This window comes from Mya arenaria, chromosome 14 (genome assembly GCF_026914265.1).
Source record: "Mya arenaria isolate MELC-2E11 chromosome 14, ASM2691426v1".
Taxonomy (NCBI): Eukaryota; Metazoa; Mollusca; class Bivalvia; order Myida; family Myidae; genus Mya; species Mya arenaria.
Window position 1 is genome coordinate 58,252,303 of NC_069135.1, and position 24,987 is coordinate 58,277,289.

Consider the following 24,987-nt stretch of genomic DNA (forward strand, 5'->3'; position numbering starts at 1 on the left):
TTTGTAGAGATCAACAATAATTGTTTTGTTTTATTATTAAATGTGTGTTGGTTGCAGTAGAGTATATTAGATTCGGAAATAAATATTTTAATACAACATATTTCTCATTCTTTCTGATTCCATTTTGTCTCTTGAGGAAATAGAATGTCTGAAAAAATATATACAACATTACTGTCGTCTAATATACGTATTCACAAATGAATTTGAGTATAATAATAACAATACAAAAAGTAGGCCGAAATGGACCAGGCCGAAATGGTAACTGGGCCGATTTGGACCAGGCCGAAAAGGTAATTGGGCCGAGTTGACCCGGATTCACATCATGAATAAATACATCTGAAAAGAGGCCAATTTAAAACATGTTATACTCAGATGCAATGTATAGGTTAGGGTTAGGGTTAGGGTTAGTTATGGAGAGTTTTAATTGTTGTTGATGTACTGTTGTACGAGTCACTAGGTTTAAAATAATATCTATCAATATCTGGCTTACCGTATACATATCAAAAACTTCTAGAATATTAATTCATGTCATGTTGTGTTTTAAAAAACACTGATAGTTACTTATATTTTTTCATTATGTAACGTTTCTTACATTAAGGGCACACATTATAGGGTGATGCAAAATTAAAAAAATATATTTTTAATGCAAACCATTTAATTTTGAATCTAATGATAAAAAAGGTATATGATTTGTGTACAAATAAAAAAATAATTGTGATATTTCTGTGCCATTTTAACTTTGGAATAAGCCTATAGATTTTAATCTATTTTGTGGCATCATAGCTATTAATTTGAAAAACACCATTATGATATATATTCTTAATGCAAACCATTTAATTTTAAATCTAATGATAAAAAAGTATATGATTTGTATACAAATAAAAAAAATATGTGATATTTCTGTGCCATTTTAACTTTGGAATAAGCCTATTTAAACCTATTTTGTGGCATCATAGCTATTAATTTGAAAAACACCATTATGATACATGTATAAAAAGTTTAATGTTTTTTTAATCTGTATACAAATCATATTTTTTTAGTTTTCTTTTCTTTTTTCCACAAAATGAGTGAGCTTATCTTTTTAGTTGCAACAAAAGATTAAAAAAAATAGTGGACCCAATGTCCTAATCGATCAATGCTTAAGAAGGGGGGGTAATAAGTGGACAATCTTTAACATTTGAATTTTATTAACTGAGAGTTACCTCCCTTTTGATTAAGATCAAAGAAGTCTAAAAAGAATATTTGATTATCCTGTGTATAACTAGCCTTTAGTCTTTGAGTCATTAAAACACTGCTGCTTTTTTTATAACAGAAATATTTTGAGCATTAGAGTGTGCAGTTAATAGAAGTTAACTATTAAATATGTAACATGCGACACTGTTTTGGCTGAGTGTTTACATTTGCCTAGCAGCGAGCTGAGCGGTTACCTGCTATTCCACAATGGAAGAATTAAGTTTTCATTGAACTCAATAAGGTGTATAGAAAGTTGGCCGTCTTATCTTCTACTAAATAACACTTACACTAAATGTTCATTCCATTAATTAAAAAATCAAAATTGACTTAACCCTCTAATGTCCTTTCACTTTCAAAATAAAATGTAGTTTTGAACTGAAATGAAACACATCAGCTTAAATTTCAATTTTATTTACAGAGATTTAATTGGTTTTTATTTGAATTGGTTTACATGCAAGACTAGGTTAATAAAAATATTTTTGAATGTGTCAATTTGATGAGTTAAAGACTTATTAACAAGATTTGCATTTTATGGTTTGCAAATTAACTTATTATCTGTGACCACAGACCTAGTAATCCTTGTAGAATTAGTCTATACTCTATACAGTGGAACTTCATTGAGACATGTACATTTTATACTCTTTAAGTTAATCAATACTTCGCTTTACTTGACTGTCAGTATATAGGAATTACCTAGCTGTATGATTTAACTACATTTTTTCTCGATATTGAACACTGAAGAGTAACGGCAAAATAGTCACATTGGCGAATTCCTTTTTTTTCTTCTGTCAACTATTTAACTTACTGTTCAAATTATTGGTGATCAATAAAAACTGTATTTCACCCGTGGGATTAAAATAGAATCATATGGACGTTATTTCATATAGTTGGCAATTCATCAGTAGTGTTTAATAAAGGAATACATACATCACACATTTGGAATTAAGTCTCTGTTTGGAATATAAAACATAATATATACAGAACTTACAGGTAAGATAAACTTACAAAGTTTAGTTTGTACAGTAATTTTATTTGGAAAAATATGGCTCCTAAAGTTATAAACTGTTAAACATATTTTGAAGTCATTAGGATATTAAAACATCAAAATAACTATTGAACATACAAATACATTCGGAAAGGAAGCAAAGTTAACGTATTCTGAAATGCCATTCAGGAAGTCATTTTCTGTTTAAGAGATACTTGCTTGTTTCGTATTAACTGAAATATTTGTTTGAAATAAGCTCCTTAAAGATAATGACTGAAACCCCACCCTTAAAACAAAGTTAATTATTGTACATACCAGGTAGGTCAATTTATTAAAGCTTTGTAATTTATTTTGAAATATGAATATTTGAAACTTACTTAAATCATTTTAACATTGCATGAATTATAAATTAAAAAAAACAATAACAATTTATCATGATCTTGTGGTTATAGAAATGGGCTAAATCATGTCAGTTTTGACTGTTCATATAAACTCTAAGGGTGGGGTTTATAATAGCTTCCCTAATCTATTGTATGAACATAATAAATTATCAATAGTCAATCAGTAGCTATTGTTCTGTACTGGATATAAGTACCTAGCTTGTCTGTATACGTACAATGTACTTAGTTGACACAGTCATGCTATATTAATGTGATCATCTATAATTCATAAAAGAAATCCAATATTAATTATTTGGAACTAAACAAGACCAGAGAAACAACTGTTTTATTTGTTAATGGTATTTATATACATTGTGTGAAGTAGATGTAGTCACAACATTTAGAATTTAGCTAACCTAGTAGTTTTTAATCAGATGCCTGTTTGCTTGATGCCATTACCCCCCCCCCCCCCCCCCCCCCCCCCCCCCGGTATTTCAGTTGTCAGGTAAGACTTCAAGTCAAGGAACCTGGCTCAAATGACAAGTATGAAAAACAAATCCTGGCAGTGGTTGAAGTAAGCCTTCAAGCCTTGAACTGGTAGCATGCTTACCGGGCTTGCTCATATTCCTGATGTTATGTATTGGTCAAAATGTTGATGCTAAGCACAAGCATGAGAACCTGGGCTAGTTTATATGGAAGACGGATTTCGTTGACTGTAATAGATTTGTTTGTTATAAACAATACTTTAATATTTGTGTCTGTGATGCTTATATAATGTCTTCCTAGCCCTGCCCCAGCCTGATTCTTCATTATCTGCTCATAAGGGTTTAAAGAACCACTTTAAAGCTTCTGGTGTTAAATCAGGAAAGGTCATATGTTGCCATAAGCAACATAATGCTTATAGTCTGTTCAGTGTTCTTGTGTAAGCCAGTATGTTGCATCCTGGGCGGGAATCGGCATTGTGCTTTCTGGAACAGTTTTATTCCTGGACCCAATCAATCATGGGATAATGAAAATCAATATGGTTAAATGAAGATTAATATTGGATAAATCCATGAACAAAACTCCAACATGCAGTTTTATTGTCATCGTTCATTTGGACCAACCACCTCAGTCTTCAAGCAACAAGTATAGTCATTTACTTTTCAATGTTGGCCATAACTACTGTTTGCAAATAAACTAGGAGCAAAAGCAACAATCATTAAATGCTCCAAAACCTTCAAATGCTAAGTTCATATGCAAACATTAGCAATAAAAAAAATACAGGTAAACATGCCTAATACTTACTGGCTACATGTATATAGTTAAATCTGAAACCTTCTCACATTAAGCAATATGAAGTCTTACGTAATATGATTTCAACTATGAAGTACATTGTTTATACAATAAAAGTAACATCATAGGAATTTGGAATTTAATTACGTTAACATTTTTCAAATATGTTTGTTTTTCATTGATGCTCATGAAATATTTTTGTACAAAATGCTAATGATGTGCAAACACTCTGAAGGGGATTTGTAGATATTTTATGAGAGTGCTCCAGTCAAGTATTTCAGCTATTCTGAGTTTACTTTATGTCGACTCCTACTGCAAATGGCCCATATATGATGTTTATCTATTACTTTTACGATATCTGACCCACTAATGAAATCAATGGTCGTTGAAATTCGGACTAATTTTCAATAAGGTTTATCAAGGGTTTCCTTTCACTTAAAGACCAGCTCTTCAGTTAGTCGTAAAGAACATTGGTCAAATTTATATCTGATAAAACTATACAAGATACATGATACAAGATACAAGAATCTTTATTTTAAGTCGGGTATGTGTTAACAAGAAAAATTAGCTCAATGAGCTATTTTCCGTGAATAACAGACATACATAACAGTTAAAAAAAATAACGAAAAATAACAAAATAATAATAAAAATAAATAACTTGTGACCTGGAAATAAAAGCATATACTGTGAAATCATTAATGTTCGTGGTTTTCGTGGGTAGGGTGATCCACGAATTTAAGATCCCACGAAATATAGACCCTTTATTCACCTTTTCAACTGCCATGTTATGTACATACTAGTTTATTCATTACAGAAGTCGCAGGATACAGCGTTTATAGCTGTCTCACTGTATATTTTACTATCATTGTTTTGTTAATATATTATATCTGCCTTTAACAAATAAACCAAATCAATTGAATGTGTTTTTATGAACCAAATGACATCACGTGTTTAAACGTGTGCTGTTAATGAAAATCTCCAGGTTTACAAGACTGTGATGAGTGTTGGTACTCGATTTTTTTATTTAATGAAATAATTAATCGATTACATGGGAGGTAACAGAGTACAAAGTACAAAACAACGCGTTCATTATATTAATAAAACAAAAACGTGTGAATAAATATTGAAATTATCTTGTTTACTCAAATATAAGCACCTTTTCTGTGTTTTCACAGTTTGCAAAATTCTTAATTGGTATTCAATGGCTTTCCCTATCTGTATTTATGATCAGGGAACATCTTCTTTTATAACCTTAATCTCCTAATCAAATCGATAATTGACATGGGTATGTGCACTAATCGGCATCTCGTACCACTTTAGCGAGTGTCATAAACCGTGTGACGTAGAAGACGGAAATCACGGGCCAGCGCGTGGAGATTATGCAGATGATCGCATATTCGATTTTTTTTTTCAAAACTGAAAAACCACGAATTCAAGTACCCACGAAATTGTATTTTTTCAGCAAACCACGAAATTTCATGCCAACAAATATTAATGATTTCACAGTATGTTAAAATGAACACATATTGGAGCAAGTATCTACAAAAGCCGTTCGTTATCATAATAATCAACTATGAAGTATCTTAATTGTATGAAGCACTAGCTGAACCCGGGGGCTGGGGGGGGGGGAGAAATATTTGGTTGAGGAGAAAAAAGTAATAATATAAAAAAATATGCCGTAAATGTACCATTTGGGAATAGAAATTGTTAAACAAATTCTTGGGGGGACTACCCCCAAACTACTACCCCCCAAACTCTCTGCAAACTCTTTTTTTGGTTCTTAGGAAGGAGCGAAAGTGAAGAGATTACGCTCCTGAGTTATGCCTCCTTTATAGTCAAATCCATCATCCGTCCTTTTGAAGCTAAATATTGCAAATCTGAACCATTCAAAATGATGATTCTTCAACAAATATTTTTAAGCCTTTTAATTGAAAGAGTTGCAAATCCCTTAAAAATATTCTTTAACTACCGGTAGATGGTGTTTTCCGTGTGAGATCACAAAACTCTTATTGACTTACTAATCATGAATGCTAAAAAGTTTCAATCTTTATCCCTTTAGCTACTAAATGTAGAATGAAACTTGCATATAAAAGTATACTTGATTTACTTTCTGAGGGGTGGGGTTGATGTAGTGATACAAAAGAAAGACTTAAAAAAAGAAATACATGTGGTTTGGGTAACCCTTCTTGTGAAATAGACACCGACCCTACGGTTTTTGTAGTCAGTTGAAAAAAAAAATAAAAAAAAAATCTGTTTTAATATGTTGTTTAAACCTTGAAGGCTTCATAAAGAAGATTATTTTAACACCATTGATGAAAATAATGTTCTTATATTTATAAAGCCTATTAAATAATAAAAATAAATATAAAAAATGAAATGCCTACCTTACCCTTCATGTTTTTGAAAAGGATGTAACCCTAACCAAACATTTTCTTCACCTAGATTTGAAAAAAATAAAAGAAAACTTCATTTTTTTTACCGTGCTTGATAAGGGGAACATTCCTGGGGCTGGTATCATAAAACATCTTGAGACATTTCTTAACTAAAGTTGAATCATTAAAATTTTCATAGTCAAATTCAAAAGAAGTATATAAGTGATTTTAAAATAAATGTATGTTTATTCATTTACATCAATAAAAAATAAAGCATTTCAGATAGTATTAATCTTTTATAACAAATAACAAACGAGATACTTAAGTTAGGAAAATGAGTTTAGGTAGGAAAAGAGTGAAGATGTTTTATAAATACCAGCCCTGGACTACTCAAAGCGACACTAGATCTCAATTCCAATACTCCAGAGACAGACTCGAGTCTGATTCATACAGGCTGGCAGCTGCCTTCACAATCCAGCTGAAATAAAACATATAAACTAAGTTAAGTTAAAGATACACACTAACTTTCATAAATATGATGTTCCACAATGAATACAATTGTTTTAATTTATCAAAAAGGATGAATAAATATTGCAATCAATGGTTCTTATGAGGTATATAGTGTTTAATTTGAAAGAAAGGTGCAGAAAACACTGTATTACTATTGTATGAGACAATAGTTGATTGATCACTGTAAATCTTTTAGCACTCACCAATCATTTAATATTTGTGCATTTTCAGCTATTAAATACACAGTTACAATCTTGTTATCAGTAATTAATATTTTCCATAAATGCATTAATAAGTAAGTAGTTAAAGATTCATCACTTAAAATTTATGTTTGTTATACATGTGTATGTATTGATTTTAAATAAGAGTTTCACTTTAAAGTGTTATATTTCAGGTTGAGAATGATGTGTGGATCTCTGTAGGTGACGATGGGGAGTGGCTCTTCATCTGAAGCTAAAGAAGTCCAGTCAGCACCACCTACCGCACGTCAGACACCCAAACAGCCCAAACGTAACCGTCAGTTCGAGGAGGTTCAGATCGCCGCCGGGACTAGTTCCCGTGCGCGTTCCCAAGGAGCGAGCCCCAACCCGGGCAGCTCCAGTAATCGCACACCGCGGGGCCAGGACCCAGGAGCCTCGGGCAGCACCGCAGAGAGGCGGCCGAAGGAACAGACCTCGCAGCGCGGGGCAGCTGCAAACGCTAGCAACGGCAAAAAGGTAATTAATTGTGTTAATAATGTTGATAATTGTGTGCCAATAATTGTTTAGGCAGTTTAGCCAGATGTGTTCAACATTTAGTTTAAGACACAAACCAGTGTCAAACCCCATTAGATTTTTAGAAGAATTAACATTAATATGACATTTCTTTAGGTTGTTTCATGTTGCTAGTCATTAACATTAACATTATCTTTACTTGTTCAATACTTCCTGCAAAATATGTTGACTTCAAATTGATCAATTAAAAGTGCCTCAGATGACATGTTAAAAGGGATGGTGTTTGTCCCTCTTTTGAGTATGAGAATGTCTATATGAATAACGGGTTAAAACACATTTTACACATGTTATATTAACATTACTCTGTAATTCGGATATAAAGTATTTTTGGTATGTAACAGGTATTAAACATTGGATTCTAAGCTGCCCTTAAAATTGTTATTCTGTGTTCCTGCTCAGAATATGGATCCATAAATTGTAATCATGTGTCCCTGTGTAGAATATGTATCCTTAAATTGTAATCATGTGTCCCTGTATAGAATATGTATCCATAAATTGTAATCATGTGTCCCTGTATAGAATATGTATCCATAAATTGTAATCATGTGTCCCTGTATAGAATATGGATCCATAAATAGTAATTATGTGTCCCTGTTCAGAATATGGATCCTTAAATTGTCACAGTGTGTCCCTGTTCAGAATATGGATCCATAAATTGTCACAGTGTGTCCCTGTTCAGAATATGGATCCTTAAATTGTCACAAGAATATGGATCCATAAATTGTAATCATGTGTCCCTGTTCAGAATATGGATCCATAAATAGTAATTATGTGTCCCTGTATAGAATATGGATCCATAAATTGTAATCATGTGTCCCTGTATAGAATATGGATCCATAAATTGTAATCATGTGTCCCTGTATAGAATATGGATCCATAAATTGTAATAATGTGTCCCTGTATAGAATATGGATCCATAAATTGTAATCATGTGTCCCTGTATAGAATATGGATCCATAAATTGTAATCATGTGTCCCTGTATAGAATATGGATCCATAAATAGTAATCATGTCTCCCTGTTCAGAATATGTTGTGAATATGGATCCATAAATAGAAATCATGTCTCCATGTTCAGAATATGGATCCATAAATAGTAATTATGTGTCCCTGTTTAGAATATGGATCCATAAATTGTAATCATGTGTCCCTGTATAGAATATGGATCCTTAAATTGTCACAGTGTGTCCCTGTTCAGAATATGGATCCTTAAATTGTCACAATGTGTCCCTGTTCAGAATATGGATCCATAAATTGTCACAATGTGTCCCTGTTCAGAATATGGATCCATAAATAGTAATTATGTGTCCCTGTATAGAATATGGGTCCATAAATTGTAATCATGTGTCCCTGTATAGAATATGGATCCATAAATAGTAATTATGTGTCCCTGTATAGAATATGGATCCATAAATTGTAATCATGTGTCCCTGTATATAATATGGATCCATAAATAGTAATCATGTGTCCCTGTTTAGAATATGGATCCATAAATAGTAATAATGTCTCCCTGTTCAGAATATGGATCCATAAATAGTAATTATGTGTCCCTGTTCAGAATATGGATCCATAAATAGTTATCATGTCTCCCTGTTCAGAATATGGATCCATAAATAGTAATTATGTGTCCCTGTTCAGAATATGGATCCATAAATAGTAATTATGTGTCCCTGTTCAGAATATGGATCCATAAATAGTAATCATGTCTCCCTGTTCAGAATATGGATCCATAAATAGTAATTATGTGTCCCTGTTCAGAATATGGATCCATAAATAGTAATTATGTGTCCCTGTTCAGAATATGGTTCCATAAATTGTAATAATGTCTCCCTGTTCAGAATATGGATCCATAAATAGTAATTATGTGTCCCTGTTCAGAATATGGATCCTTAAATTGTCACAGTGTGTCCCTGTTCAGAATATGGATCCTTAAATTGTCACAGTGTGTCCCTGTTCAGAATATGGATCCTTAAATTGTCACAGTGTGTCCCTGTTCAGAATATGGATCCTTAAATTGTAATCATGTGTCCCTGTTCAGAATATGGATCCATAAATAGTAATTATGTGTCCCTGTTCAGAATATGGATCCTTAAATTGTCACAATGTGTCCCTGTTCAGAATATGGATCCTTAAATTGTCACAGTGTGTCCCTGTTCAGAATATGGATCCATAAATTGTCACAATGTGTCCCTGTTCAGAATATGGATCCATAAATTGTAATCATGTGTCCCTGTTCAGAATATGGATCCATAAATTGTCACAATGTGTCCCTGTTCAGAATATGGATCCATAAATTGTCACAATGTGTCCCTGTTCAGAATATGGATCCATAAATTGTCACAATGTGTCCCTGTTCAGAATTTGTATCCATAAATTGTCACAATGTGTCCCTGCTCAGAATATGGATCCATAAATTGTCACAATGTGTCCCTGTTCAGAATATGGATCCATAAATTGTCACAATGTGTCCCTGTTCAGAATATGGATCCATAAATAGTCATTATGTGTCCCTGTTCAGAATATGGATCCATAAATGGTAATTATGTGTCCCTGTTCAGAATATGGATCCATAAATAGTAATCATGTCTCCCTGTTCAGAATATGGATCCATAAATAGTAATTATGTGTCCCTGTTCAGAATATGGATCCTTAAATTGTCACAGTATGTCCCTGTTCAGAATATGGATCCTTAAATTGTAAGCATGTCTCCCTGTTCAGAATATGGATCCATAAATAGTAATTATGTGTCCCTGTTCAGAATATGGATCCTTAAATTGTCACAGTGTGTCCCTGTTCAGAATATGGATCCTTAAATTGTCACAATGTGTCCCTGTTCAGAATATGGATCCATAAATTGTCACAATGTGTCCCTGTTCAGAATTTGTATCCATAAATTGTCACAATGTGTCCCTGTTCAGAATATGGATCCTTAAATTGTCACAATGTGTCCCTGTTCAGAATATGGATCCATAAATTGTCACAATGTGTCCCTGTTCAGAATATGGATCCATAAATTGTCACAATGTGTCCCTGTTCAGAATTTGTATCCATAAATTGTCACAATGTGTCCCTGTTCAGAATATGGATCCATAAATTGTCACAATGTGTCCCTGTTCAGAATATGGATCCTTAAATTGTAATCATGTGTCCCTGTCCTGAATATGGATCCTTAAAATTGTGATAATGTTTCTCTGTTAAAAATATGGATTCATAAATTGTAATAATATCTCCCTGTTCAGAATATGGATCCTTAAAATTGTGATAATGTTTCTCTGTTCAGAATATGGATCCATAAATTGTCACAATGTGTCCCTGTTCAGAATATGGATCCTTAAATTGTCACAATGTGTCCCTGTTCAGAATATGGATCCTTAAATTGTCACAATGTGTCCCTGTTCAGAATATGGATCCTTAAATTGTAATCATGTGTCCCTGTTCAGAATATGGATCCTTAAAATTGTGATAATGTTTCTCTGTTAAAAATATGGATTCATAAATTGTAATAATATCTCCCTGTTCAGAATATGGACCCTTAAAATTTTGGTTATGTTTCCCTGTTCAGAATATGGATGCTTAAAATTGTAAACTAAACAATATGGAATATTCTGAACATGTACATGATTATGATTACAATTTTAAGGACAAATTATTGTCCAATGTTTTACACCGTTATACATTAGTGTTATACTTATTCGCTAAGCTCTTGTCATTAATATGAAAATGTGAAAGCATAATATTAGTTAACAAAATGAACTTTAGTACAGTTTGTTTACATGTAACCAAAATAGCTCCTGGTTGTAATACTTCTACTGTTAGTACATAATAATTGTACATACAGGTATTAAAATCTTTTGGCTCTTCAATTGTTCTTAACCAGTTAAAATCTCCACTGGATTGTAAATAACAGATTAGTGACTATTTAATCTCTAAAGGTTTTCATATGCTCTTTTAAAATATTGTGCAGTTTATTATATTGTGCAGTTTATTATTGTGAGCTCTTTGCTGTGTGAACTATCTTCTGTATTTTCCATGTTACTAATGCTGATTTTAACGCAGATGGTCTTTTAAATTACTATTACACATTTTCTGATCACATGTAGGTGATATTTCAGTGACATGTGATATTTCAGTGCTGTAGGTGTCTGCCTCTTACTCCACTCAGGCGTAAAAAGAAATCATTTGGTTCGGGTTACCTGCATGACCCTACCTACCCAATGGGCGCCGGCCCGACTGTTTTTATAGTCAGTTGGAAAAATAAAATAAAAAATTAAGTGTGTGTCCTAATATGTACTTTAAAACCTTTAAAGCATTATAGAGAAGATTGTTTAAACACCAATCTTCAATGATAACAATAATGTTCTTATATAACCCTAACCCTAATAAGAAAAAAAGCCTTTCTTCCCTACCTGTTTTTGAAAAGGATGTAACCCTAACCAAACCAATTTTTTTTTGGCCTCAATATAATTAACATCTTAAGATTTTTCGAAAGTTTTATTCATGATAAAAATTACCGTGTATATTGAACATGTACTGTAAATGTGAGGCTTGATTGGATTTTTTGTTTGTTTATGCTGTATGAATGCAGCTGGTCACACATGCAAATTTCCCAAGAAGTGCTAGCACAATTTCCATGAATTGGTAAACTTGCCCTTCTGAGTTCATACAGCATAAACACAAACAATCTATCAAACCTTGACCATGATCAAGTTTGTTTCCATTGTCGCTTGGTCGGAACAGGGTAACATAATGGCCCCTGGTTGGGCTCGACCTTATGACCCCTTGTGTGAGAGGCAGACACCTAGGATACCACTTGGCCACTCTGCGCTAAAAGTTTCTAACAGTATAATACAAACACAAGCGTAAATAAACTATTCCAGGACCCCCCAGAACAGACCCCTGCCTTGGAGGGTGTAAAATTAAAGGACAAAAAAGTATGAATAAATGTTGTAATTTCTGTGTACATCGTATTTTTGCTTTCTATACTGTTTAAGTTAGAAGAGTATTTGAAAATGTATTAATGCACGCTATTTTTATGAGGCATGATTTGAGAATTTATTTTTTATATTTTTGATTTTGCTTTGAAACATACTATTTTTAGAGTTCTCAACTTTTTTACATGTCTAATGACATTTTAATTGACAATATAATAGTTATCATACAAAATTCAGCTTAGATCACCAAGAACTCAAAAGATGTTCAAAATATAAGGACCAGAATTTATTTCCTTTCTATTAGCAATATACATAAAAGAAATAATAGCGTACTCGGAGCTTGAGAATTTTGGAGAAATTGGGACCAGTTTCTAAACCAAAAACTAAATATTGCAATAAAAAAAATCCCACCGTAATTATATTTATTACTTTACGATGATAAGTATTTTGTAACCATGCTTTTTTTTAAGTTCAGTGTCTATGATTTCTATTTTTTTTTACTTTTCTGCTGACATAATAGAAAAAAAAATCCATTATGGAAAGCTTTGAAACATACTGTAATTAAAAACTCTTTACTGTTTGATCGCAGTCTTTAAATATCAAATATATTTTTTATGTTTCCCTCTCCACAAACTACTTCAAGGTATTGTAATCGCAGTTAAGGAAGGCAGACTCATATGTAGTATTTTCAAATTTATCATAAAAAAAACATATAAACATTAAGTATATATAACATACATTAAATGACCTTGACATTGACCTTGAAATCGTGGTCACCATACAACAATGTATACTTGATCTGTCTTAACAATGACCTTTAGGGTCAATAACTTGTTTGAGTAGATAAATATAACCAGAGTTAGAAACTGTTGACTGCCTCTGTTTTCAGCCTCAATCTCAGGGGAGATCAGCCAACATGCCGGCACAGCAGGTACTTGTTGATGGTTGTTGACCTAACTGCAGTTTAACACTCACCTTATAACACTTTGACCTTGAAAACACTCCGACCTTGACCCTAGAAGTCAGGTCATGGATGTTGTTTATGTTTTCTTTGTTTTGAATTTATGTTACCGGTAAATTAAAATCAAAGTATTTTCAAGAACAAACACTCGCATGACATGGTATTTTGTTTTTGCAATAATTTATTGTAACATGAAAAATCACAAATGTTTCCATTTCTCTTCTTAAATAAGCCAAAATCTTAGGTAAAAATAGGAACAGTTAAAATTGATTATACTTAGTTGGATTTAGTTGGATTTCTTCAATAGTCTATTATGATGCAGAAATGTAGAAAAACAAGAAGAAAAGGTTTTAAATTAGATTGTCTAGGTTTCTGTGTCTTCTTGGAACAGAATTACCTCCCCTGTCAATGTTTTTTTTTGCGTTATTCATTACAATGTTTGGCAAACTATTATTTCGTACATTTCTAAATGTTCAAGAATGACTATCGGCTAATATATCCTAATTTATTTGATGCAAGTATTTTGTGTAGTATGTTATATTTTCTGTATTGTTAAGTTCACTATCACTCGCACTAACCGGAGCTTAATTACCAGACAATATTCACACTTGCTTCTTGTAGCGTGCGACCCATGTTCTCTGTATTGTTATGTAAACTATCGCCCTCGCTCACCAGAGCTTGATTCCCAGATGCAATTCACGCCTGTTGTTGTAGCGTGCAGACCTTTTGTGTTCTCTGTATAGCAATATACACTAATTCCCAGACAAATTACCACACGCCTACTGTTGTAGCTCGCAGACCTCTGCACAGTGTTTGTTGTTGTATGGTATCTTCCATTGCAGATTTGTAGATATCAAAGGGGGTGAAACTGCTCGCTGTTCACAATTGTAATTGCTATGTTATGAATGAGTACCACTCAAATCATTCCTAAATGCAGTAAAACATTTATTTGTTTTTTTAACCGTCATTATGTTGTGAAAATATTTTTCATAATTGTTATGTTGACTGTCTGTGAATATTTCAGCAATTTTTTTTCAGAAAAGACCAAAGGGTGATGCAGTTTTTAACAAGTCTGTTCAAATATATTTTTTAAGGCAAACAAATATGTTGGAACTAAAATACAGGCAGTTTTTTTACTTCCTAGTGCGTTGTATTAAAATGGTTTTAGAATGTTAACACCACATTGCTTATGTGTTATGTAGGGCCGATTGTTCAAAATTTTGTTAAGGTTAACAGCATGATTAACGGCGTCGCTGTTTTACTTTAAAAGTGAAACGATGATATGCTCATATATTTATGCTACAGTTAATTGTAACCATGGCCCCCCCAGGCCGGGGGTATGCTGGGGAAATGGGCCATGTTTTTACCTTACAGGTGGCCCCATAGTGCCGGTTGAATGCCGTGGTTTTGTCTTAGCGCCAAAAATAGTGGGGAACGGGCCTTACCTAGGGTCCCTGGGGTGCGGGGGCATTTGGCGGGGATTTTGCGAGCAGTTTGTCCTATAGGGCGGAGGTTTTACCCGGGTTTAGCTGGACCGAAAGTCAAAGTCCCAGCTATTCCTCAGACCTGGGGTAGCCATGGTTACAATTGACTGGTGCATTATATTTAAACAAGTACGTCTGAAATGATAGTCTCAACAGAAATACAACAGATGAGGTGTTTCCATAAACATTCCATAGTTGTAACGATTTGAAAGATATCTATGATAACATTAACAATGTTTTTAACTTAAAACAAAGATCTCAACAATTAGCCCATAGTGTTGTTTAAAACTTAACATCTGCCCCTGGGTTTTTAATCATTGACTTCAATTACCATGTTTGGTGTAAATAATTCTCTTCCTCATTGGATTGTATTTGATATGAAATCCTGCATATCATGTAATTCAAATGTTTTTTACAGGAAGGGAAAAACATGTATACATTACAAGATTTGTTTGAAACTCGTCAAGTATGATTGACTGTTGTGTATTTGTAGTAAAACACAAAATTATCTCTTGTATATAACACTCCCCTACGCCATTCAATTCACTATCACATGCATCCTCTGATACCCCCAATACACACTACGCTATGCGTCGTATTAAGTGTAACAGCAGAAAGTACTGTGGTTGCCGATGATGTATGACATGGTACAGTTGTGATATTTATTGTTGCATATATTCACTATCTATATGTCTAAATATACACAGATACATCCACATCATGTTGTCTGAAGGCATTTATCAACGTTTTGCCCATATTCTCATATATTTCCCGTTTTCTATGTAATAGCATGTTCTATATGTCTTGCTATAGAGATCTGTTGCCCGGCAACCATTACAAACGGTTGCCGAGGGTAACGAGCCAGCCACATCAAATGGATCTGCAGCCCATGGGCAGATTGCAGGGGTAAACAAAGTTTGGCGTGGGCTTTATAATTAACATGCTTATTGAGGGAGTTTTATAAATTTTTGTACGGAGTAAAGTTTTTATTTTGTAGTCTAAAATAATATGTGTTATCAAATAGTTGTTTATTTCTGATGTTTTTATTTCATATTGTCATGATTTAAATAAGATTTGTACATTTGTTTCCAAGATGCCATCACCATGACTACACACCTTGGAATGGAAAGACTTTGGTCACATTTACTTGTCATCTTATTATCTTTAGCCCTATATCTGAATCCCCAGCTTTATGTAACAACAGGGTCTCCATGAGCCAGCTGTGTCTGGGAAGCCTCCCCTTGCTAGGAAAGCCCCATCAGATTCCCAGGTTGGCTCGACCGTGAGACCCAGTGCCACCAAACAGGTTCTGGATGAGATAGAACAAGACCTAGCACTCCTGCGGGAGAGCGGACTGGAGAATATTGGCGGAAAACCAGCACAAGCTGGGGAAAGGGTCCAACAAGCTGATCTAAAAATTGGAGATGATATTAATAAAGGCAAAGGAAAAATGATCAGCAGTCAAGGTCAAAATACCAGCCAGAATGTTAATGATGATGAGAGGAATGCTGGCATTGACTCTGACCTTAGTTTTGATGATGGTGGGGACGGAGGGACGTCTCAGGTCAAGGTTGTTGAGGGGTCGAGTAGTCATGGGGATGGTAGTCGGGGCAACAACACTGATAGGAAACAGAAAAAGAAGGAAAATAAGACGAAAGGAACTGAGGATAAAGCGGAGGGTGTATCCATGGTAACAACTTTGAAAACAAAGACTAATGATTGGATAACAGAAATCTAAAGTAGTTTGTAACACTTACCTGTTTTTGCATGTCTAAATGTATAAAACATGTCTAATGAAAAAAATATATGTATAACAGAAAATTTTAACAATTAACTAAGTCTTGCATTTTAATGAGTATAATACAGAATCAAAAAAGATTTGTTTTTGACAATAACTATCATTAATTTTAAGCTCGCCAAGATTTAATTGTAATGAAAAATACAGCCACACTAAATCAAATTTACATACATATATGATTTGATAAATATATGACAAGTAGAATAAGAGGTTGTCCGAGTGTTTAAGCAATTAAAGATTTTGTCATTTTTCAGATTTCATTGAATTGATCCTCTTATCAATAGCAGGAATAAATGGACTAAAGTCCAAATTACAGGCCATCTTGAAGGGTTTTAATAAATTTCTACCTGTGAGGACATTCAAAATTTATGTTAATGGCTTTCCATATATCTTCATTATATAAATGTCAATATTTGATTTTCACATGAGATTTAAATGGATGTTAGGCTTTTAACGAAAGCAGGAAATGGTTTAAATAATTCACAAATCAGTTCCTGAAATGGTTAATCACTCCTTGAAATAAATCTCAGAAAATTAGAAACATTTTATTTTCAAAAACCTACTGTTTCTTTTCTTTTTTTATGTAGCATAGATGGCTTCTTGTCAAATTTTACTCTAAGTGACTATCACCAAATGCTTCAATTTGTAAAAACTTGTGAATACAAAAGATAAGATTAGCACATCAGGGTCATAGTTTTCTATTTAACAAATTAGGAACTCTGTCCTTGTGAGGTCAAAATGTTACTGACAAGGTTTAGTTACATGATCTCGGACAATGATTGTTATTTGGGTGTATATTTACTCCTTTGAATGAAATAAGGACTGAAACATGTGTATATCGCATGGTTATATTCAAATGTATTTTAATTAAGACCTCTGCATGTTATTTTTAATTTGCAATTTTTAGCATTTTTGTGAAGTATTGTTTTTCATTTTAAAGCATGATTGTTTGTAACTCAAAACAATTTGCTTTTTAATTTATTTCAGGTAATAATATATGTTTTAAAGGGGCAGTACTCCGTATGATGATAAAATTGTCGAAAAACTGACATAAACTTGGTATCAATGTGTACAATGTATTGAAACTTGCTAACTGAAGTAACACATAGTTAACGATTAATTTATTTTTTTGTAGTTTTTTTGTATTTTTCCATTAAAAAAGATTACTAGGTATGTTTACCTAGTAGAATTCATTCCTTATGCGTGATTGTCTAGTCGATGTTATCACAGGATATTACCAAGTTAGGTATATAGCTGAAATATTCCTACTGTTCAGGGTAAGCATTAATAGCACAGTGGATACAACACTGGACTGCAATTTTGGCGACCCCGGTTCGAACCCGGTCTCCGACTCGGATTTTTTTTTACATTTTGGATTTTTTTTACAATTATGATATCAAAGAGTAAAACATTTTATAAATAATTGTCCTGAGATTCGTCACAGAAAAAAACCATTTTTTTGGTGCCAATCTGGTGTACAGTCCCTTTAAATATTAATTCAGTATGTCATAATGGTTTGTGTTAAATCTTAATACAGTATGTCATAATGATTTGTGTTAAATCTTAATACAGTATGTCATAATGGTTTGTGTTAAATCTTAATACAGTATGTCATAATGGTTTGTGTTAAATCTTAATACAGTATGTCATAATGATTTGTGTTAAATCTTAATACAGTATGTCATAATGATTTGTGTTAAATCTTACTACAGTATGTCATAATGATTTGTGTTAAATCTTAATACAGTATGTCATAATGGTTTGTGTTAAATCTTACTACAGTATGTCATAATGATTTGTGTTAAATCCTAATACAGTATGTCATAATGATTTGTGTTAAATCTTACTACAGTATGTCATAATGATTTGTGTTAAATCTTAATACAGTATGTCATAATGGTTTGTGTTAAATCTTACTACAGTATGTCATAATGATTTGTGTTAAATCCTAATACAGTATGTCATAATGATTTGATCTTTCCTATATAAGGGATATGACTTGGTGTTATTATTTTAACACTAAAAAATGGTTGAAGTTAATTTCTAATGGTGCCTTTTTGGATGTTTATAAGATTGTTTATGGTAAATGCATAATTTTACTAACCTTTCAGATGTCTGTAGTCATTATGAATATATACAACCTCAAAAAGAATTATAATAGTACTGTGAAAATCATATTATAGAAAATAGGGATGATAAAATTCCGGAGTAACCCTAAAGTGAGGATTGGGAGCTATCAATTTACACTACCGTAGTTCGGGGGGGGGGGGGGAGGTGGTTCTGGGTAGTTGCAAAACAGTACTTTTAAATGGATATAAATGGCTTTTTCAGACATTTTCAGGTGAGGGGAGGGAAGTGGGGGGGGGGGGGTCTTAGCCCTTGAAACCCACATACTCAAACTCAACTTTTCAAGATTTCCATGATTTTATCATCCTTGTGTATCATCGCGGTTAGACTGATATTTGGTAATTTAGAAATGCAGTAAAGCTTTAATATTGTCAATTTATTTTGACTTAAAATTATAGTATACAATCATTAAAAAACAAATATCGCTTTTTAATTACAGATATGCTATTTACATAATTATTATGCCATAGTTGCAATGTTGTATGAACTATTTCCATCATAATTATATGCAAATGTTATAATGTTGAATGAGTTATTTCCATTGTTAGTAAAGTTTTAATATTTTTCATTTTAATAAAATGTTGTTTTTGTTGTTATACAGATTATATGCTGGTGTAATAAATCATGTTTTATATATACTCATGTAATTTCAAGGTTTTTCTGGCAATGTATAAATGTTGTAAAAATACTTTTTGTGCATTTTTCAGAAAGAAGATGACATTGTGTTTGAGACGTTTTACCATCGAAGCGGGAAGGAGTTCCAATGTATCTACCAGACTGGAATGCGCTTCTACCTCGACGACTGGGGCTCCAAGGTACGCAACTCTTTGTGGGCAAGGGAAATTACTCAAAAGTTAATATTAGTTTAACTCTTACCCTTGGACAGGCTTAAATTGTTTTATTCGGTTCAATTGAAAGTTATTAAAGTGACACTCTTATTCAAAATCAATACATACACATGTATAACAAACATAAATTTTGAGTGATACACCTTTAACTACTTACTAGATAATGCATTTATGGTAAATATTAATAACTGATAACAAGTTTATAACTGCGTATTTAATAGCTAAAAACGCTAAAATATTTAATGATTGGTGAGTGCTAAAAGATTAACTATAGTCTCATAAGGTAGAAAAAAACATGTTTTCTGCACCTTTCTTTCAAAATTCAACTCGATCTCCACAAGAACCATTGTTTTCAACATTTATTCATCCTTTTTGGTATATTAAAACAATTGTTTCAATTCTGGTAAATCTCATTTGGGAGTAAGTGTGCATCTTTAAGATCACAGTAATTTATTGATTACATCACCAGTATTCGATGTTATAATGATATTGGGTACTTGAGAGAGATTTGAAATAGAAAGAGATACATCAGACCTATTGTTCAGAACTGTTTTCAAGTTAACAACCTGGTTAACAACCTGGTTAACAACATCCTTGTTTACTTTTAACCTTGAAATAGTTAATGATATGTTCATATATTTTCATAAAACCAGTGCAGCTGAAACAGTTGTCCCAAATCTTGTTAGAAGCTACTGCAGATCACAATAGTATCCATGAAACTTCCAAAGCTAAAAATATATGAAAGTTAACAATAATAACATTTATATGTTATGGTTTTTATTGTTATAAGTATTACCATCACAACGTATAAAACTTTTATATATCCTTGATTGGACATATTTGTTGAAACTTTCTTAAATTGATTATGACCTGAGAAAATATTAAAAGAGCAGGATTCCATTGATTACATATTCCTAGACCTGCTTTAGGCTTGAATTCTCGTGGGGTCTAACATCAGGCAAGTTCGCCGCTGTTTGAACTACCATGTTCAAATATTGACGTTGTATAACACCATTATACTTACAAATGATCTAATTATAAAAGCAGTGTTGGTTTGTGAAATGTTGTGAAATTTCTTAAGAGTTTAACTTGTATAAATAATACTTCAACAGTGTAAATCTAATGTAAGAATCAAGTTTTTGAAAGTATAGTTTTGTAATGTGATCTACATTTGACTCACAAGTCAGAAATATGGTGTTTTCTGCACCTTTCTTTTAAAGTCAACTTGGTATACTTCATTAGAACCATTGTTTTCGACATTTATTCATCGTTTTTGGTATAATAAAACAATTGTATGAATTGTGGTTAATCTTATTTTGGAGTCAGAGTGCATCTTTAAGTTCAATTATTTTTACCTCATTATTGCCCAGGACACATATAACAGGAAAGTCTGCACATATCCAGTGGTGTAGCTAACCGTTGGATATTCATTGTACACATGCTATAAATGTATGAATTATTTTAATTCTTCTTAAAATGCTGTCAAAGATACTGTTGAGCTGGATTTCTCATCTTTTCCCCCCCTATATTTTCAGGAGTGGCAGCCATTCCCGAAGCGCTGGTACAACGAGGGTCTGCTCGTCACGAACACCATACTCAAGGATGACAGCCAGGTATTTGACCTTTACATGACCTCAGCTTGTAGCCTTGACCTTTTACCTTTGACCTTCAAGGCTTCACTTGCAGGCTTTATAACTGAAAATATTATATCTCTTGCAAATTTCAGTATTTTATAGAATTATGACAATCTTTAATGATTAACGTGTTAAGATTCAGTTCCCTGTGTTATTTTTCTTTGTTAAAGGGCTGTGGATGGATAGATTTTGGGCTTCCCCATAAAAACAAAAACATTTTATATGATCAACAATGATTGCTGAACATGTTAATTTCCTTTAACTAAATGAAGACTGCAGAACACAAGTTAAAACATCATGCTTCATAAATTGGAATTAGAATTCCTGGCATTTGATATTAGAAAATGATGCATTTTGTGTGATTCCCATGATCAACTTAGATACGAGTTTTATTTGAACTCATTTTGTTAGTGGAAATCTTATATAACATTTAAAAATGAACTCAGATTGGACGAAGGAGCCTGCTCTTGGGTCTATATTCTACATAGGATGTCACTCATTTATGTTTTTTCATTTTTTTTACACTTAACATGAAAAACCATTTTGTATGGCCTCATGTAAAAATTTAAAAATAATGTAGGCTTGTATTAAATCCTATGGTCCACTTACATTTAAGAAACAAATTGTCTGATGCATATTCTTTGTGCTCCGGACAGTTTTATAATGTTCTTGATAAATGAAGATTGTTGCGTTTTTAACAAAACAGCGTGCACAAGGTGGACAGGTAATGTTGTTAGAGGGTTTGCAATTTTATATCTTTGAGGTAAACTTGTGTATTATTGTAGATTCTTAGTGCTCAAATGCAGTTTTAGATATGAAAATAGTTGATAATTGAAATATAATTGTTTATATTATTCTTTAGTCATAACAATTAGAGCTATTTTTATAATTAGTGTATTAAATGATTACAAAATGTAGTTTAAAAGAATTTAAGTGCATGCTACAAAGTTCATTTTTTTATTATCGAGTAAAATAAATGTTTACCATTTTTGTTTCTTTTTATTGTACATGAACATTAATTTCAATTTATATTCATTTTGTTGCCTTATCAGCTAGCTCATTTCATTTTATCGCCAGTGATTTTCTCCCCCCATTTTGTTTTAGATAGTCTGTTTTTTATGAAAAATAGCTTAACATGATAACCTTAGTGTTGTTGTTGTCTGCATAAAAGAAGCTTTTACCACGACCCTCAAAAACCATTAACGATATTCACATGAAACTTGTCGCACATGTTACCTGTGACAAAACACATTTGTATTCAGCAAGGTCAGTAACCCTGGATTTAATCATTGTTCAGCTGTGACCCTTGTTTTTTTTACTGATTTTTATTTAAAAAAGTCGAGCATTGCCATTCAGTCCGTGTCATTCTTGTTTATTTTCCCACGGGCGGATCCAGGATTTGTCGTTAGAGTGGGTGTAACTTAGGAGCGCACCTTTTGATTTGCGCCCCTCCATCAGACGCAAAATTATATTTGTTTAAAATGTTGGCAGAAGAGTTTGGGGGTACCTCCTCAAGAAAATTTAAAAAAATCTAGTCCAAAATGGTGCATTTTGGGCGTATTCTTTTACTTTTTCTCCTATATTAAAAAAATCTTGGATGATTTAAGGGGGGGGGGGAATCTGCTAGTGTTTCCACTATGATGGTATGTAGATTATATAGATAAGTTTTTCCCGCTATATAATGATGGTCTACAGATTTCCAAACAAAAAACAGCAGCTCTGTGTTTCTTTACAGTTTTACGCTATTAGACAGTTATTTAGTTTATACTCGTTTCTTTTAGCATGATTGAGACAAAAGCTGATAGCTAGCTTATAGAATCATACCTGATTCAGTTTCCTGGGTAAAAATCAGAACTGGTGTGCTTTTTGAAAGACCAATATAACATGCTTCTGTTAGGGATAGAACCTACGCCCTCTTAAAGGCAGGCGGGTGCATATATATACTGCTAGACCACTCTCATACTCCCAATTTACATATTTGTCAGAGTTTTAAATAGTATGGAATTTTAAGTTCAGCTGTTGGGTTAGGGTTAGAATACTACTGATTGTGATGTCATTGTATGTGAACACAGAACACTACTGATCATCATAATTATGTGAACACAGAACACTACTGATTGTCATGTCATTGTATGTGAACACAGAACACTACTGATCATCATGTCATTGTATGTGATCATGGAACACTACTGATTGTCATGTCATTGTTAGTGAACACAGAACACTTCTGATTGTCTTGTTACTTACATGAACATATAACTCATTGAACACACAGATTGTCATTTATTTGTATGTGAACACAGAACACTACTGATTGTCTTGTTACTTACATGAACATATAACTCATTGAACACAGATTGTCATGTCATTGAATGTGAACATAGAACACTACTGATCATCATTTATTGTACATAAATATAGAACATTATCAGCTTTTTAAAAATCAAACTGAATTGAATAGTTGTAAACTTGTTGACTTATGATCTGTGTGTCTATATTATGCTACATTCTATCCCTGTGTACGTATATTACAGCAGGAGCAGGCTGGCCAATCAGGGGAGCAGGGTGCAGGGGCGTCAAGCCAGGGTCAGAGTTCAAAGTCCCAGGGTCGCAGTCGGGGTGGAGGGGCAGATGACCGTGAGGGATTCCTGATGCACCCAACAAGGGGAAGAATACCGACATATATATTCTATGTAAGTTATATAGCAAAGCTTTCTTTTAACTTTTTGACTAATGGTATTGTCTCTGTGGTTTCTATTCAATCAGAGTTCAAGGGCCGTATTTAATAAGCATCTTAGTAACAATTTTCTGCTTATTGAAAAAAATGTCTTTTTTCTAAATTGAATTTCAAGAAAACGAAAAATGTTTGTACACCAAAAATATGAAAATAAGCAAGAAAAAGGTCTAAACATTTTATGCATATGAATAATTTGGATGAAAAGCTGCTGAGCTGGTATATCAAATAATTGATGTCAAAAATTACGAAATTCTCTCTTAAGTTGAAATATTCACTAAGATGCTTATTGAATTCGGCTTCAGATGGCTGTAACTGTCTTCATGCTTTTAACTTGTGGTTGTTCACGATGAAGATGTTCATGGTCAATAAGGAAAACTTAACTCATCAATATGTTCTAGAGTGTAAAAAGTTTTGCTTGTTTTTTTAATCAGTCTTTAAACTCCTAAGGAATCGTCCATCATACTAGTTAATGTTTTTTGCACATTAGAGAAATGAGGCATATTCACAGAGACTCATGATTGTTAATTCCTGTCACGGAACTAATTGAATAAATACAATAATTTATTAATAGATACATATTTAATTTAAAGACCAAGATCCCTGATACTGTTTTCACTGTTAGATGCAAACACTCCATGATTATAATATGTAAGGCATCCGTTGCAGGGCCCTGTTATCATCGGTTTGTAGAATAACTGAATAAAAAGTCATTGGTGATAAGTTGTGAGCATTGATACATAAAAGATATCTGGATAAATCCACTATGAGGGCCTCGAATACATGAGGGTGATGATTAAAATACAGCTATACCATGACGCTGGCCTCATTCCTGGTAAAAACAGGAATCTTTGCCTTTTAGCACCTACAGTCAGAATTCTATGAGAATGACTGAAAGTTTGTTGTTTGTGATTATTTTTTTTATTTTTAAAAAATATCTTGAT

General features: G+C 32.9%; 1 protein-coding gene across 8 annotated transcripts in view; it reads left to right on the forward strand.

The window, feature by feature from the left end:
• The first annotated feature begins 1,801 nt into the window (after positions 1–1,801).
• The window catches only part of LOC128217530 (kinesin-like protein klp-3), a 46,106-nt gene continuing 22,920 nt past the window's right edge, over positions 1,802–24,987 (forward strand). The window contains exons 1-9 of one of the 8 annotated variants that reach the window (XM_052924711.1): positions 1,802–2,223; positions 7,150–7,471; positions 12,404–12,457; positions 13,347–13,388; positions 15,716–15,808; positions 16,107–16,592; positions 19,535–19,642; positions 21,211–21,288; positions 23,844–24,002. In XM_052924711.1, the coding sequence (XP_052780671.1) occupies positions 7,184–7,471; positions 12,404–12,457; positions 13,347–13,388; positions 15,716–15,808; positions 16,107–16,592; positions 19,535–19,642; positions 21,211–21,288; positions 23,844–24,002 (1,308 nt within the window). In that variant the 5' untranslated portion in view covers positions 1,802–2,223; positions 7,150–7,183. The remainder of the gene's footprint in view (positions 2,224–7,149; positions 7,472–12,403; positions 12,458–13,346; positions 13,389–15,715; positions 15,809–16,106; positions 16,593–19,534; positions 19,643–21,210; positions 21,289–23,843; positions 24,003–24,987) is intronic. The other 7 variants (XM_052924713.1, XM_052924712.1, XM_052924715.1 and 4 more) reach the window with 7 other exon arrangements.